This window comes from Halichoerus grypus, chromosome 7, assembly GCF_964656455.1.
Source record: "Halichoerus grypus chromosome 7, mHalGry1.hap1.1, whole genome shotgun sequence".
Lineage (NCBI taxonomy): Eukaryota > Metazoa > Chordata > Mammalia > Carnivora > Phocidae > Halichoerus > Halichoerus grypus.
This window is the reverse complement of record NC_135718.1, coordinates 62,195,755-62,214,082: the sequence shown is the minus strand read 5'-3', so window position 1 is coordinate 62,214,082 and position 18,328 is coordinate 62,195,755. Positions and strand designations below refer to the sequence as shown.

General features: G+C 36.8%; 1 protein-coding gene across 1 annotated transcript in view; it reads right to left on the bottom strand.

Moving 5' to 3' along the window:
* RTKN2 (rhotekin 2) overlaps positions 1–17,435 on the bottom strand; it is a 73,519-nt gene extending 56,084 nt beyond the window's left edge. The window contains exons 1-2 of the mRNA XM_036066737.2: positions 17,242–17,435; positions 10,115–10,311 (exon numbers count right to left, since the gene is read on the bottom strand). Coding sequence (XP_035922630.2) covers positions 10,115–10,311; positions 17,242–17,301 — 257 coding nt within the window. The 5' untranslated portion in view covers positions 17,302–17,435. The remainder of the gene's footprint in view (positions 1–10,114; positions 10,312–17,241) is intronic.
* Positions 17,436–18,328: the final 893 nt, after the last annotated feature.

Sequence of the window (18,328 nt, the reverse complement as noted above, 5' to 3'; positions counted from 1 at the left end):
TAAACATTCTCTGTTTAATAATGTGCTACTGTAGCTAATAGTTTGCTACAGTTAAATAAATACTTGTTTGAAAATCTGCAATGTTAATGCCAATTCTAAACGCTACAATTAGAGAGCCAGCCTGAGGAAAAAGCAAATAACCACAAAATTATCCAAACAGAGGCACAGCTAAATAGTCGTGTACCTTATTCTTATAAACCCAGTATAGAGTATTATTTTGGTGAGACTTGTAAATGTTAATTTAAAAGATAATGATAAAAATATTAAAGACAAACTTTTAATTTTGCTTTTTTACTTAATTTCTGCCTGTAGGTAAATAAAATGACCAACAGAGGGTGCCAATCAACCACTTTGTTGCTCAAAAATCTGTATTAAAATTGACTAAGTACAGATTATCCTATTTTATATTATTCAATATGGGAATTTAAAATAGCATTTATTTGCCAAAATTAACAAGGTATAATTAGAAATTAAACAATTATGAAAGTATTTTATATTTTCTTAATGAAGTACTAAGAGAATTCTAACTGGGATTCTATTATTTGGAAGCAGGTTATAAAATCCTTCATCTCTTATGCAAATATGTGAAAACTATGACATTCAGAAGTGCTTAATGTGGAATTTAAAACATCTTAAATTATGTGGTATAAAATTAATAACTTTCTAAGTATCTTAAATTGGGAAGATGAGGTTTCTATTTCAAACCTTGACATAACAAACTCAATCAACACCAAATAATATAAAGTTTAAAAAATAAAGTCAGCAATGTTTTTAATATACCATGTTTTATTGTAGAAATACCAGGAGTACACAATTTTCACTTGCCATCTATACTTTTTCTTTTTTCAGTTTATTAGTGTTTAAGCAATATATTAGGCAACTGGATTATAAGAAACTGGTTAGTGTGGCATTATTAAAATCAAAATTACATTGAATGATATACATAATTAGGCGCTACAAATGACTTTGACTAATAGTATTTTTACAAAACCAAATAAAGTATTTCAGAAGTTAAGACGAGATACATTCGCAGGATGGGATAGGAGAGAATATTATTGCTAGAATGTAAGCTCTGTAAGGATTTCTTTCATCTATTTTGTTCACTGCTGAGTCACCAGTACCTGGTATACAGCTTAATACCTTCTAAGACAATAAATGTTTAGTGAATACTGAATGAAGTGAAATATATGTGGCCATTTTGATGGAGGAGGGAGTATTTAGTAGATTCAGTCTGAATCTTTGGTCTGATTCTTACCATCAGTAACTAGTTATGCTAAAGAGTTGCTGTTAACCTCTTAGCCTCAGCATCATCATCTGTAAAATAGGAGAAATATCTACTTACCTCATAGGTACTGAATGAAATAATATTTTAAATGTATTCTATGTCATTCTTAGATATGTTACACAAATACAAGGATTACTTTGTATTTATATTTTTGGCCTCAGTATTTAACTTGGAGCTCATGTGGAAAAGGCACTAAAACATTTGTTAAAGTGAGCAGAGTATGGGGACACCTGGGTGGCTCAATCGGTTAATCGTCTGCCTTTGGCTCCGGTCATGATCCTGGGGTCCTGGGATCAAGTCCCACATCAGGCTCCTTGCTCAGTGGGGAACCTGCTTCTCCCTCTGCCTGCTCTGCCTGCCGCCCCCTCTGCTTGTGCTCTCTCTCTCTGACAAATAAATAAAATCTTTAAAAAAAAAAGTGATCAGAGTATGACTTCCCAGTTCCTGTAAGATAATGGTAGCTAAATCTGAATTTCTTCAGGTATCTTACAAAAGCTTTCAGATCAACAAGGAAAGCAAATAAAATCACCTATGGCCCACACTTTACAGCATAACTACAAAACAGAGACTAAACAAACTACAATTTACATATAAGTGGGGAAATTGACAACTGAAACCATCAAAGCCAGCTCCTGGAGGTCAGGTACCCATTGCAAAACACAATATCAACTTATGATCTCTCCTAGAAGAAAAGACAATGGTTATAAGACCTGATGGATACCATAGCACTGGCTCCTAGAGAGTTGAAAGGGACTCCAAAAGAATTCTGGTTCAGAAATTATTAGTCTTATGGAGAAGAAAGACACACAGTGAAACAGGTATCCTTTAAAGGTTTGGCCATGAAAAAGAAGAAGAAGAAGAAGAAGAAGAAAGCAATTGAAGTTAAAAGCCTTAAAAAACAAAATACTATAAAAAAATCAGGAAACCAACTAACCAACATCTCAAAGGCATCATTTATTAAAGAGACTGCTCTCACTTGGCCATAAATCATCACTTGGCCCAGGAAAACTCTACATCCTGCATATTTAACTAAGGACGAAAAAAAAAAAAAAAAAGGACCCAAACATCCATAGAAAGCTATGATAAAACGAAAATAGAAGGAGTCAAAATGCTTCAGCTGATAAAAATACTCCATGAACCACTCTCCAAAAAATACAAAGTAACAAAAACATGATATTCCAAAATGAATTAAGTGCAATTAAATAAGCTATTACAAATATGAAGAAGTGAGGAATTTGAAATCTTTATATCTCAGACTAATAAAGGATAAACAATAGGTAAATATACCAAAAAAAAAAAATGAGAGTAAGAACAGGAAAGAAATTGGAAAAAGGAAAATAAAATCATTTCTGAAATGAAGAGTAAAATACCAAGTGCCCAAGGATGAAGACATAAAACTGAAAGTACATTAAGGGACATAGTGGATGAGAATGAAAAGAGCCAAAAGACAAAACTGAGATAAAGATTTTTAAAAACATCAAAGAGAAAGTGATAGACATAGAAGACAGGCAAAGAAGATCCAACTTATGTGTAATTGGAGTCTTTGACTAATAAAAACAAAATAATGAGACAATTAATGCTTTATTCTAGAGGCTTTAAGTCCAGGAAAACTGTCTGAAAATAAAAGAACTGAATCTACATACTGAAAGAGTCTTAAGTGAGCCAAAATGCTCAGCCTTTAAACATACCCCAATAAAATTATCTGACTTTAAGACAGTGAAAAGTATTTTCAGCCTCTAGACAAAAAGACCAGGTCATTTACAAAGGAAAGAAAATTAGACATTAGATTTCCTGATAAGACAACAGAGGAGCGTGGTTTTTAAGAAACTCCAGGAAAGAAGCACTGGCCAAGTATTTTGTATACAGCCAAGCTGTGCTTTTAAGTTCAAACACTAAAGAAAGGCACTTTAAACATAAAAGAATGTGAAGAAAGCTATACTCACATTGAAAAATCTACTAGATCATAACCTTTCTCCAAATAAGAGATGATTTTGGAAAGTACAAAAGGACAGGTAGTGAACGTTATACATATTTAAGAGTAGATCAAAGACTAAAAAAAAGGTGAGAGACAAGTATAAGATTAGCATGTGAATAGTATCTACTCAACCAAAGGAGAAGACAGCCTAGAAAATAATAATAATAAACCAAAATAAAATAGAAAGATAGAGAAGGAAATAAATGGGAAAATAAGTTCATTGATCTCCCCACAGATGATAAGTGAAAACAAAATGATATCTTTTAAAGTAAAAAACAAAATAGTAAAAGCCTAAGTCAGGGGGAAAAAAGAGCTTAAGTCATTATATAAAAATTTTTTTTAATATGAAGTTCCAGTAACTACTATAACCAGTAAAACTCTTCTTAAATTAAAAAAAAATTAAAAAGAGCAGAACAAACCAAATACCAGAAGACAAACCACAATTATAATACACATAAGTTAACATAACATAAAAGAATATGACAAAGCTAAAATCAAGTATATCAGTAATATAAATGTAAATAGGCTTAAACCCCCTAGTTAAAGGATTTTCAGATATGCTCATAACATAAAACCCAACTCTGGGATGAACACAGGAAACACACCTCCAACAAAGTGATTCATAAAGGCTAACATAAAGAGATGGGCAAAGATAAATCAAACAAATGCAAACACTAAGAAAGCTTGCAGTTATGATCTTCTTGTTAACAGGCAACCCCAGAATTCAAGTCTAAAAAAGCACTATGAGACAACAGCAACAAAAGGACACTTTATAATACTAAAGGCTGCAATTGACAATATGTATGTAACAAGTGCAAAGATACCAAATGTTTCATAAAACAGAAAGTATCAAATATAAAAGGGGTAAGACAGAAAAACCTTAATAACAAAAATCTCAACCTATCTTTCAGTCCAAGATAGTTCAAGTGGTCAAAAAATAAGACTATAGAAGACTTTATTTTTTTTTAAGATTTTATTTATTTGAGAGAGAGAGTTAGTGAGAGAGAGAGAGAGAGCACAGCTGGGGGAGAGGCAGAGGGAGAGAGAGAGAAGCAGGCTCCCTGAGATCAGGGAGCCCGATGCGGGGCTCGATCCCAGGACCCTGGTATCATGACCTGAGCTGAAGGCAGACACTTAACCAATTGAACCACTCGGGTGCCCCTATAGAAGACTTTAAAAACAATCAATAACATAGATCTTTTGAACATTAAACTTTGTATCATGGTAAAAAGAAATATAACTTTAAAAGCCCATGAAAGTTATGAAAATTGACTATATTAAGTCAGAAAGAAAATTACAAAATATTCCTTAAAGTAGAATTAAAAAAAATCTGTTTGATCAAGATATAAAATGAATTCCTCTTTGGTAATGTCCAAGTACCTCATATTAGAAAAACTCTACCTCTCCCTCTTCTGTTTCCCATAGAAAACAACATAAAATCCAGAAAAACTACTTAAAAAACAACTAACTGAAAGGACTGGCAAGCAACCAAAAGTAAGAAATTAGAGAAGAGTCAACACTACAAAGGAGTGGCACCATGGTATAGTCATACAATGGAATACTACTTATCAATAAAGAGGAGCAAATCACTAGTTACATAATGAATCTTAAAAGTATTATGCTGAAGGAAAAAACAGAGTACATACTAGACAATTCCATTTATATTAAGCTCTGGAACAGGCAAAACCTATGGTGGAAAAAAAAAATCAGTTAACAATGCTTGCCTCTTAGAGTGGGGGGCAGAGGTAGGTACTACTAATTGAGAGTTGGAGAAAAAGAAACAGGTCGTATCCAAGAAGTATCATTTATTCCAAGGGTAAAAAAAAAGAAAAAAAGGCAAATTCAAATTGAAACAATAGATGACTCTGTTTATGAAACTGATAACATAACCATTCAGAAAGAAAAAGATAATTTTTAAGTAACTTTTAATCATGGTCTCCTGCCTGTCCACAGGAATGCATACATGTTTGCATGTACATAGACACACACACACACAATGAACTTTCTTTGAATTACATCACAAAAAATAAGATGAATTGATGGATAAACAGAAGGATGAATTTAGAATAAAGCAAATATAGTTAAAATATTAATTGTAGAATCTAGGTGGTGGGTATATGAGTCTTCATTGTACAGTTCTTTTAACCTTTTTGTATGTTGGAAAATTTCATAATTTCTGTATGTTGGAAAAGAACTGCAAAGAAATCCTGAACTTGTCTATGCCTATGATTACTGTCAGTAATCATATTAATACCAAAATTATGAAACTACTTTACATAATCATATAATTAAACAAATAAGGAAAAAGATTACTGTTACTAGGACTTAAGGTTTTCAGAATAAGTAAAAAGATAAATATAAAATAATTCAAGAAAACAAAAACCTACAAATATCAATTTAAACTCACAATTTTAAAAAAAATCTCTCCCATAGCTATGTCTACTAAAAAGATTTAAAATCAGTGATCCCCAGTAACAATGGGCACACCCAGTGCCCAGATCTTGATTTCAAAATACCATTTGCCAGTGAAGGTAACCAGGACCCATTAGATAAATGGCTGATTCTAGGTGTGAGGCACAGAAAATACAAGGCAAGCCTAGGTCATCTTTTTGTGCTAGAAAGTAAGAAAGTTCTTAAGGACTAATAAAGGCAAGTCAAAAGAATAAAAATGTCAGTCTGAAGGAACTTCCATCAAACAAATTTGAGACAATTTATCTATCAAAAGACTAATGACTATAAATGATAACACACTGAATAACATTCCATGAATCTATGGAGAGAGAAAGGAGAGCAATGCCCTTCCTTAAAGAAGATTCACTACAAAGTGTAGAAAAAATAATAGGGTTAGATAATCACTATTTGCAAACCCCATTATAATAATGTAGGTGAGGATCATAAATGTATATAACCACTAAGTGAAAGCTAGTTAGATAACAGAATATTCTCCTAGTCCCAATATAATGTCCCAAAGATTACTTAGGAATTGCAAAGGAAAAACCATTATATTACAAAGGAGAAATCAGGCAACTGCCATCCAAACCAAGGGATCAAACTGCAGCACACAGAGTGATAAATCCCATCACATTCACATCGACAGCACAGATCCTACCCAACCTCCCCTCAAAAGATTCTAGCCAAAAAAATATTTAACCTGAGTCTTATGAATAAGCCTTTAAACCCAAATTCCAGATACAGCAAAAACAGAAAATAGGAGAAAAGTTTCAATGATACTATAAAGAGCTAATTAAATAAATGGAAAATGCAGGGTATTTTTAAAGGCTATTTTTTTTAAGGTGTAGACTCTGCAAAGCATTAATGGCAAGAAGTCTTTATAAAAAATAAAATGATTAAAAGAAAATAAAGAGTCATAACCAAATGTACTACATGAACTTTGATTGAGTTCTGGTTTGGGAAAAACAACTATAAAGGATTTTCTTTTAACAACTAGCTGAAAGTGAATTCAGACTGAATATTAGATGATTACTATGGAATTATTGTTAATATTTTACATATGATAATCATATTTTGGCTATGTAGCAGAATGCTTGTTTTTAGAACCATTGAGATGTACATGCCATGTTGTCTGCAAATTATTTTCAAATGGATCAATACAAAAAAAGAAAAATGTATGTGTGTGCATGTGTGTGTACATATAATACAAAGACAGAAGGGAGAACAGATGAACCTATACACTATTAACTGGTCCATCTAGGTAGAGAATATATTATTCTTAAAATTTTTATCATACTATTCTTACTATTTTTTTACATATGAAAATTCCATAATAAAAAGTTGACTAAAAAACTGAACAAAGTAGGGAATAATACTTGACAACATTTAACACAGCAAGCGTAGAGGACAACAAAAGTCAGAACTTAAGAATACGCATGAAGGTGACAAAAAGAATGCTGGGAAGTTTAAGAAGAGGTTTATATCTCTCAGTTTATAATGTGACATTTGCAAACACCTTAGCACAATTACCTGGCACCTAGCAGGCTGTCCGTTAACCCCCATTAACTTCCTCCAGGGTGAGGAGTCCTCAGGCTTTTGGGTCATCTGGGTTCACGTCCTAGCCACGTAGTCACTGTGTGTCCTTTGAAACAGTTATCTAATATTGCAAAGTCCCATTTGCCAAGTCTTTAATAGAGGTTTATACCTCTCTCAGTTTATAACGTGATATTTGTGCACACCTTAACATAGTATCTGGCACCTGGAAATCTGTCAGTTAACAACTGTTCACTTGCCAGCTAGCCTTCTAAACTTTCCTGAATCTTGCTTCCCCCTTGCTTTTCAACTTTTGGCTTCATCTTGATCCTCAACAAAACACAGCTCATCACTGCTCTTAAATAATCCATGGTCATCTTTCATTCACCCTGAGCTTTTATTTTGCTATTTTTCTTTCTTGAAATACTGCTTCTCTCTCTGCCTGCCACTCCCCCTGCTTGTGTTCCCTCTCTCACTGTGTTTCTCTCTGTCAAATAAATAAATAAAATCTTTAAAAAAAAAAAATTACAATTTCCAGTTATATTTGATCAGTGCAGAGCATATCTGCACATGACAAAATGCAATTGTAAACGAAAGAATTCATAGGGAATATTCAGATTTCTTTAAAGAAATAATTTTATAGTTAAGGGAGACAATTTTTTATAGGAATTATGAACAAATATATGTTAGTGCAAAGCTATTTTCATCTAATGAAGATAATCCCTAAAGAAACTGAAAATCATACACATTTCCAGTTGAGAGTCCCAAATATTTTTTCCTATCTTTTTTCTATCAATCCAATAAGGATTAAGTTTATTTAACATTTTTATAAATCAGTAACTTTAGAAAAGTCATACTACCAAATTAGGAAAACGGTCAATTCACAATTCACTAAAAATATGTAAAGAACATAAATGTGGAGAACAGGTAGGATTCCCAGAGGAGTATTTCATGTAACTGGGAGAGATGATGTAATAGCAAGGGTTTAGTCCCACCCTGTACTTAACCAGTGCTTCTCAAATTCTTCCACTGAAACAGCCCCCCCCGACAAAATGTCCGTAAAAAGGATGGAGAGGGGAGAACATATATCTCTGTGCGTAGAATAATTCAAATTATACCACAGTTCCAAATTTCTCATGTCTTACCCTAAAAATTCATGGTTATAAAGAAGATATGCCATATTTATCATGGCTTTTTGTATCTCCTGACACATAATCACGTACTCTCAGTGATATATGTGACCCAGTTTGAGAGGCACTGACTTAAACCAAGGTATGTCCATCTAAAAAAATATTTTCCTAAATTATGACACAAGAATAATTTCATTTTATAATGTCAGGGATAAATAATAATGAAAATTATTTGACATTTGTTGAATAACAATTATGTAGAAAGTATTAGATTAGGTTTTTAATATAATCTTAGTTTTAAAAATGTAAATATTATCTTGCCAACCGTAATGAAGGAACTGAGGCCAAAGAGATTAAATAGCTATCCAAAAGCAGTACAGCGAATAAATATTAGTTACTTCGTACACAAGTCTTTATTATATCACAATCTCATCAACATTTTATTTTTACAAAAATCTTTTTCTGTAACCTGTGTTTTTATCTTATGTATCTACTTAGTGGAGGTGTACTGTGAACAGCACAATGGCCACTAAGATATAAAAAGAAATTCTTCACTAGTGCTAGAGCTTTAAGACTGATCAACAATGGGTGATGTAAGACCATTTATATTGGAAAAGAGACCAACAAAGTTGAGTCAATTCTTACGTTCAAGAAGACTTGGCATTATGAAGCACTGGGTGTTATATGCAAACAATGAATCAATGGAACACTACATCAAAAAAAATAAAATAAAATAAAAATAAAAAATAATAAAAGTCAAAAAAAATTTAAGAAAGAAAAAAGGGGATAGATGGATCAGTACAGCAAAATATTGAAAGTTATTTAACCTAAGGATGGATATATGGGTGTTACTCACTCAACAGTCTCTTCTTTTGCGCATGTTTGAAAACTTTGATGATAAAAAGTTGAAATAAAAAAAAAGACTTGGCATTGTAAATGGGATAGGATGTAAATTTTATTTACAAATAAATCCTAGACCTGATCCAAAATGGCAGCACAGAGTAACCGAGAGAACAAGGACCAGAAGGTACTCAGCAAATCCTAAGCAACCTCTCGTTAGCATCTGTCACTAGCCAGTGACATGTCCTTGAGTAAGTTGCTTGCCTCTCTAGGACTTATGTTCACCATATGAAAGGACTGTGCATTTCAATTTCTACACTTAAGTGTCCATTACTCTCAGCTAGCACCTCTTTATTAGCATTTTTAAGCAATTTTTTTAATTCACATTTCTATATACTCAACTATCAGTCTTGGTCCTTTTTTTTTTTGAAGATTTATTTATTTACCATTTGAGAGAGAGAGAGTGAGCTTGTGGGGAGAGGAGCAGACCGAGAGGGAGAGAATCTCAAGCAGACTCCCACTGAGTGTGGAGCCCGAGACGATGCTCACTCTCACAACCTTGAGATCCTAACCTGAACTGAAATCAAGAGTCAGAGGCTTAACCGACTAAGCCACCCAGGGGCCCTAGTCTTGGTCCTTTTTAAAATATTCCCTCAATTCTTGCTTCTTAACCATCTTATAATCTGGAACACAACAAAACTGCCTAGTGAAAACTGCTAATAATATTAAGTTTACTCTGGGTTCTACTGCCAAAATGTTTATAATATCAGAGACTACTTTGGTATATTTATTTTTTAAAAGCTTTTGTGACTTGATAATTGACATTAAAATTAAATTATATTGTGTTCTTATTCAAATACTTGAGTGCATTAAAAGCCATAAGAAAACTATGCTACTAACCATCTTCCAGTTTGATTTGCAACCTGTTCTTCTAATTTCTGTAGCTCCGATGTGTAAGCCATTATTCGAGCATTGCATACCATGAGATTCTTAACTGCATGCAAGATCTGGTCTTTCTGAGTGCTCAGAGAAAGGAGCTTCCATATTCCTTCTCGCATTCGAATTTCTAAATCTATTTTTTCTTGAATGCTGCAATCCTTAAAAAAAAAGAGAGAAAATATTCTTAAAAGATAGCAAAAATTCAAAATTATAACATTTATTTTTACCCCAATAGATGGAAAATGTACTAGACATCATTTTAATGTTATAACATATTGAGAAAGTAACAAAGTTTTAATGTATAATAGCACAAAAGATATAGCTATTTGAAAATGCTCTTTGCAAACCTTAATTTCTTATTTTATTAGGAAGTCTTTACAATCTAGTGGAGAAACAGAACAGAAACAAGGGTGAGAAACATTACATATTCTTAGCATAATTTCACGAGGTTGGATAATGTCCCCCAAATATTCCTGTCCTCCCAGAACTGCAGAATGTGACCTTATTCGAATATAGGGTTTTGCAGATATAATTAGCTAAGATGAGGTCATACTGTAGTATGGGCCCAAACCCAATGGCTGGTGTCCTTATAGGAAAGCACATGAAGAAAGAGACACACACACAGAGAACTACATGCAAAGACTAAAACAGAGATGGGAGTAATGAGTCTACAAGCCAAGGACCACCAAGCAACCACCAGAAGCTGGAAAAGGCAAGGGAAGATTTCTTCCCACAGCCCTTAGCAGGAATATGGGCCTGTCAGTAGGTACCTTGATTTCATACTTCTGATCCCAGAACAATGAGAGAATAAACTTCTACTGTCTAAAGTCACCCAGTTTTGGTAATTTGTTATAGGACAACCTCAGGAAACTAATACAATAATATAGTAACTAATGTAAACAATATAGCACATGCATATATTATATAGTTGTATTGTGGAATGGCAAGATGCGGTTGATGACTAACCAAGGAAAAATTTTCTAAAGGAGAAGATGCTGGAAAAGGGACTAAGGTTTAGCGGCTGTGGTAAGCAATGTAAATAAAATCTCAGAAGCAAGAGTGAAAACACTGTGCCCAGAAAATGTCAGAAGCTTTAGCTATCAGATGGAACAGAGATTTAGAATACATTTTTGGATATGTTTACTTTAGTTTTAAGAGTCATCATGAAACTACTAAATCACTTTAGTACTGAAAGTCTTTTATTCCATACAATGATCTTGTAATGGCCTGGTTCTATATACAAGTTACACATGTAACATTAAAATTCTATAAACTGCAATATACTATTGATCTAATTCACACTGGCTTTTTAAAAAATTAAAAATCGGGCGCCTGGGTGGCTCAGTTGGTTAAGCGACTGCCTTCGGCTCAGGTCATGATCCTGGAGTCCCTGGATCGAGTCCCGCATCGGGCTCCCTGCTCGGCAGGGAGCCTGCTTCTCCCTCTGACCCTCCCCCCTCTCATGTGCTCTCTCTCTCTCTCATTCTCTCTGTCTCAAATAAATAAATAAAAATCTTAAAAAAAAAAAATAAATAAATAAATAAAAATAAATAAAAAATTAAAAATCATTGGATACTCTTTACTATACTACAAACATAATAATGCTCCAGTATGTCTATTTCTAAAAGTAAAGTGACCATCCTGGCTTCTGTGGTAAAAAATGAATGTTATAATTTACCTTTTAATTAGATCAAAATCTGTATCAAAAAATGTAAATGGAATCTAATAACAGAAGTTCCAGATATTAAAAAGACAATCTTTTCAAAAGTAAAACCTAAAAGTTAGGAGGGCAAGTCTATGAAAATAACCCTAAAAGAGAAGTTGCAGTAGATGATTTAACTTGACTATCCAAATCAATCAAATGCACTATTCATAAGCAGAAAAACAGATCTGTTTAATGACTTTCTGTAATTACATCATGTAATTACCACAAAAAAACCTTCTTTAGTAGTAGAACTCAAAACTGGTATACTATATAAATGTAGTTGTTTGCTGGTTTTCCTTCTTTACACAAGGCTGAACTTCAACAATTCTGTTTCATCTTTTTATGACTTTGTCAGTCCCAAAGTAAATTCTTCTTTAATGTAATTAATAATTAATTATAAGAATTATCTATGTGACCCATATGTCTATAGAAATAAGCTCTGGCAGACTGGTTAGTATTGGAGAATGCATGCAGGAAACAACGTGAAACCAAGATGAATAGCTTTACCCCACAACTCAAATATAAACAAATACCATCTGCTGCCATTAAATTCAATTTTGCTTTTTAAATGTTACTGTGAGGCAGCCAGTTGAACCAGCGCAGCGGTTCTTAAAGCTGGCTGCACATTAGAATGTGGGGAAGGGCCTTATAAAAGTACCTAAGTTAAGACTCACCCCAAAACAATTAGACTCTCAGGAGGTGGAGCCTGAGTTTTTGTTTTTGTTTTGTTTTGTTTTTTTAAAGATTTTATTTATTCATTTGAGACACAGAGATACAGAGACAGAGAGAGAGCATGAGCAGGGAGAGAGGCAGAGGGAGAGGGAGAAGCAGGCTCCTCGCTGAGCCAGGAGCCCGATGTGGGGCTCGATCCCAGGACTCTGGGATCATGACCTGAGCCGAAGGCAGACGCTTAACCGACTGAGCCACCCAGGCGCCCCGAGTCTGAGTTTTTGTTGCTGCTGTTTTTTTTAAGTTCTTCTGGTGATTCAATGTACAGCCAGGGTAGAGATCCACTGCTGTAGTACTTGAAATTCCATAGCAATGTGGAAAGTTGCAACAACCTCAAGGAACCAGCAGGTGGCCACAAACACATTAAAGAATCAGTTTGGGCTTCTAAGGTTTCCCTCTTATAAATGAAGATTATCTTCTCTTCATCACTTATTGATAGACTATAAAACTATAGAGGCTTGGGAAATAGTGCAGAAATGAAATGCAAAGTTAGGGCTTCTTTTTTTAAATCCCCTTATTTGTAAGGTTAAATATTCATTAAGGAAATGAGATATATCTAACATATTAACATTAGAATTCTATCCTTTAGAGCAGGGATTAGCAAACTATAGCCCAGTCAATGCTTGTCTTTTTGTAAATAAACTTGTACTGGGGCACAGTCACGCCCATTTGTATTATCTAAGGCTACTTTCAAACTACATTGGCAGAGGTGAGTAATTTCAAATAAGACCACGTGGCCCACAAAGCTGAAAATATTTACCTACCTGTTCTTTTACAGAAAGAGTTTGCTGATCCCTAACCCAGCCAAATTAACATTCATAGTAAACTAGCTTACCTCTCCTATTCTACAGTGAGCGGATGTGGATCTGGGAGGGCTGACGTGAGTGGCATGAATTGTTAAGTGTATGTATGCTTTCGAATGTACTGAGGTTTAAAAAAAAGAGAGAGAGAGCTGTGGTGTCAGCTAGTTTTGTGTTCCCCATGCAACTTTAGTACACATCTATACTTCACACACAGAGAAAAACCTCTCTAGTCAAGTGCTATTACTCCAGCCAAGAAAGTCTTTATGGAGTCAAAGAAGTTAATTTTAGTTAGTAAGGGGTGCAAAGTGCTCCTGTGGTAAGAGTTGATGTGCTATCCACAGTGAGAACAATGATCCTGTAATGAGGGCACAGACTGAGTGCTCAAGGATGATGCTTACTCAACCTCAAAGTGGAACAGGAGGAAGTTAAAATCCCTACTGCCGCTGCCTCAATCATAATGGCAGAGTTGAGACTGAGTAGGACCCCAGACAAAAGCATATACCCATCCCTCTTAGAAGTGTCTGAAAGCAAGTCTCCAGAAAGCAAAGAATGGGGGGAAAACCCTCCTCTTGCCATTTCTTCTTCAATTTTCTAAATCAGAGCTTCCTTGTAATCAAGTCAAATGAAGCTTATGACACTGTCCTGATCATGTAGGTATCTAAAGTCAGGCTAATAAAAATAGACAGGGCAAGGCTAAAAATGAAATAGGGAAAGGACTTAAAAGTGCAATTGTAAATTATGTAGAAAACAGAAAGATACTGGGTTTGAAGAGTTAGAACGGGACAAAGGAAGCGCAAAGAAAATGGCCTTAGTTTTGAAATTAAGCACGGACTTTAAAAAAAAAAAATGAAGTTGGGCTGCTAGTAAGACAACTGTAGTAATCCAGATAGAAACTATCACCCACACAATGGATATAGTTAAACCATGTTTGCTAAGAGACCATGATGAAAAAGACTGCAAAAGAGGATATATAGCATACATCCTTCTTCTAAAAGAAATTGCGTGTTATTTTAAGAATTGTTTATGTACAGAAAAAGTCTGGAAATCGTCAATAGTGGTCATTCTGGGGAATGGTATTAGAGAAAGAATTCTTAAATTCATGTTTCTGTATACGTTTACTTTGCTGAAATGAGATAATGAGACAAGGAAACTGAAGAACTCCATAAAAAATCTCCTTTTTGCTCCTTTTCCTGCTTCTATTCTTGCTAGGACTTGCACCCACACCCCACTTTACATATGCCTTGTAATGCAAATAGAGTATTTCCTCCTTGTAAGGGACAAGGAGTTCATGATTTCTCTAGAACAGATAACATCTAAGGAAGACCCAGATGAGAATGACTGGAGGGATCTACCATATGTGTATTCCAGACCACCAGCGCTAGACATCTAGACACGAAGACACCCCCCACCCCCCAACCCCGGCTCCAAGCAATAACACTTGGGTCCTCCTCTTTGTTCTAACCGGTTCCTGGATGCCTGAGAGGACACATACACCAGACCATCATCCTCAATAAAAACCCCCAGACCCCAAACTAAGACAAGACTCATGCTCCTTGTCTTTCTGAGTTTCCTGGGCATTTGTCTGTATCTGCTCTCTCTATATCTTCAATGAACTTTTTCACCTCCGTGGGCTCATGTGAGATTTCCATCCTGCAGGAAGCTAAGGACCCTCTGGGCTGGTCTTGCGAGACACCCCCCCAAACACACAACAACTGGGTCTTCTGACCCGGCCTGCTGGCATCAATAGCATTACTTCTTGAATTTCATTTTTATTAAGCTTCAGTATTTGTAAGAAAAGGTAGGTGCCCCAACATCTCAGATGAATGGGACAGAAGATGGTAAGAAAAAGAGTTTTCTCTCAAGCACATTCTGAGTGTTGGGTACTATGCTAAGTATTTTAAAGAAGTTCTCAACTCCCAGCAACTTTCTGGAATAACCATCTTACCCATTTTACAACTGTGGAAACCAAGGACTTAGAAAAGACAGACAACTTATTCAAGGTTGTACAACAAGCAGAGTTGGATTTGACCTTAATCTGACTCTAAAGCCAATACTCTATGCTGTGTGTACTCATAGATGACTCCAAGGTTTGAGCAGAGGTGTTTCATAGTGTTACGACCACCCAATAATTTTTGGTCCTATCCTTATTAGATGCCAGGTTCATTAATATCAAAGGAAAAACAGCAAATAAAAATTCAGTTAGTCATGTATAAAATTCTCTTACTGACCCTCAGTAATAGGTTAAAACCTATTACTATTTTGCAGTTTTTATCCAAGATCCGAACAGAAGGAATTCCACAACTCGATTATTTGCTTTTCTTGCTGCCTAAGAAATCACTAAATACTGTACCTTTTCACATGAAAATAATCCAGCCTTGTGTATTTTTAAACATTTATTTTCATTCCATATAGCTAAACTTCTTTCATGACCTTACCCTCTTCTCTCTTTTGTATAATTCCTAAATATTATTGCTGAACACAACAAAATAAATATACTTGAACGACTATACAAACACCTATGTAATACACACAAGAACCTCAACAGATTGCCAATTCACTAGAAATCAAGATTTTGTTAACAATCGGGACAGCCAGGGCGCCTGGGTGGCTGAGTCCTTAAGCATCTGCCTTTGGCTCCTGGAATTGGAGCCCCATATCAGGCTCCCTTTTTCAGCAGAAAATCTGCTTCTCCCTCTCCCATTCCCCCTGCTTGTGTTCCCTCTCTCGCTCTCTCTTTCTCTCTCTGTCAAATAAATAAAATCTTAAAAAAAAAAACAAAAAAAACAGAACGATTGGGACAGCCAAAGTACATAACGGATAGGACAGAAAAAGAAGTATTTTACATTAAAATGTTTGAAATTTTTGAAAATACTGGCATAAAACAGCATTACTAATAAAGGAGTTGGACTTTTCTGCATAATGATTCTTAATATCTTACTTTTTCTCAGTGTTATTGAAGATTTACTAACAATGTTGCATCTACTGAGACTTCTAACAAAGAGTAAGTTTCTAAGGAAAGGCTTTGCCAGGTTTCTAAGCAAAGATAATAGGTTGGACCATATAAAATTGCCACTAGTCTACCAATTTTGACCTACAAAACTGGTATTTTCATATGGTTTAATCTATCTCAGAAGTAGGTAAAAGAAGGTGGAGATTAAAACAGAAGTGAAGATCCAGCTTAAAGACATCAGTTTTAAGACTTTAAAATTATGGTTAAGGGGAAAATATAACATTTTAATAACTGATTTCCCTACGAAAAAATGTTGGTCTCTATTAAGTAAAAAAGGTTTCTAACACACATTTTACATGGCGAAATAGCAAACTATCAAGCTTCTTTCTTATCCAATTCAAAAAGAATCCACTATCAAACCAACTTTTTCTAAAGTTCCAAGGTTGCAGTTTGCTCCTCCACCCTGTCCCCTCAAGTTTCTGTCGTGCATAGACAGCGCTCCAGTACTTGTGTTTCCGTCAAATCGAGTAATAAGCAAACTGTCCTCTCCTGGCCTCGAGTGGACTTCTCGGAAATCCCGGGGCCTCCCTTCCCCTGGCATCGCCTACACTGGGGGGTCCAAACCCTGGAGGGTGGCGGGAAGCAGCGGGCAGGTGCGCCCGGAAACGCTCGGCGGAACTCTGGCATCGCTTCCCGATTCGGGTCTGCCTCCTCCATAAGAAATCGGGGGCCGTGGGGGATGAGGAGATTCCCAAGCTCCCTTGGAGCCTCAAAAGTGCGGCCTCCTAGTCCTTCCCTTTGTTTCTGGCCACGGCTGAATAGGAGACGCGGGGTGGGGGTTTCTCGACGACGAGGCACAACGGTGGCCTGAGGACTCGAAGCCGGGCCCTTCCTCACTCACCTGCTGGGCGGAAAGGCCCGCCAGGCGGAGCTCGGGACCCCTCACGGTCTGCCCCTCCATCTCCAGCGCCACAGCCAGGGCCGCCGCCACTCCTCCAAAGGTAAGATTTGAAAAGCCCGCCGCTCGCTGGAGCCGCGGAGGACGCCAACCGCCGTCCCGGCCGTACCAAGTCCGGCCGCGGGGGGAGGGGCGCGGGGGGCTTGCAGCCGGAGGGGAAGCGGGCGGGGACCCGAGCTGGAAGCGGGCGGGGACCCGAGCTCTCCGTGCCCGCGGAGAAGTGGGGAGCCGAGGGCCGACTTAAGGCAGGGACTGGGGTGTGGGCGGGCTTGGGACGGGAGTGGGCCGGGCGGTGGGGAGAGCGCCGGCCACGGAGCGCACCTGGCCCGGCACAGGGTTTCTGCTGGTGGCGTTCGAGGCACGCCCTTGGCGCTGAGTGCATTTTGCCTGCATCCCAGTGCAGGCTCTCCCTCCACAGCCCTCGAGCTGGCTGCAGTCCCTGCGTTCTTACGGACGACTCAGGGACACACGGTGTCACTAGGAGCCTATGGCCTCATTCCCAGAGAACCAAGGGACACTGCTCCCAGCGCTCTCACACAGCACAGGGTCACTCGGAGACCAGGGCCCTATAACCCCGGCTGGTGAGATACCAAGGTCTTTTCTTTTGTCCCCAGTGTTTCTTTATAATTCCAGAGACCCCACCACACACACCCAAGTAGTCTGTTCTTCTTGCAAAGACTTCTTTCTTGAAAGCAGTTTATTCTTTTCTTGCAAAATACTTATTTCATTACTCCTTCCCCACCAGCATCCAAGGTGATAGCCGAATGACGTATTATTTTCCCAGAGCCCCATTTTTTGCTGTCCCTAAAGACCAATACAAAGACTCTTTTTCAAACAAAGATTTTATGTATTTATTTGAGAGAGAGAGCGAGAGACAGAGCCCGAGCAGGGGGCAGGAGCAGAGGGAGAGAGAGAAGTAGACTCCCCACTGAGCAGGGAGCCCTTTGTGGGGCTTGATCTGTGGACTCGGGACCATACCTGAGCGGGAGGCAGACGCTTCATGGCCTGGGCCACCCAGGCACTCCCCCCA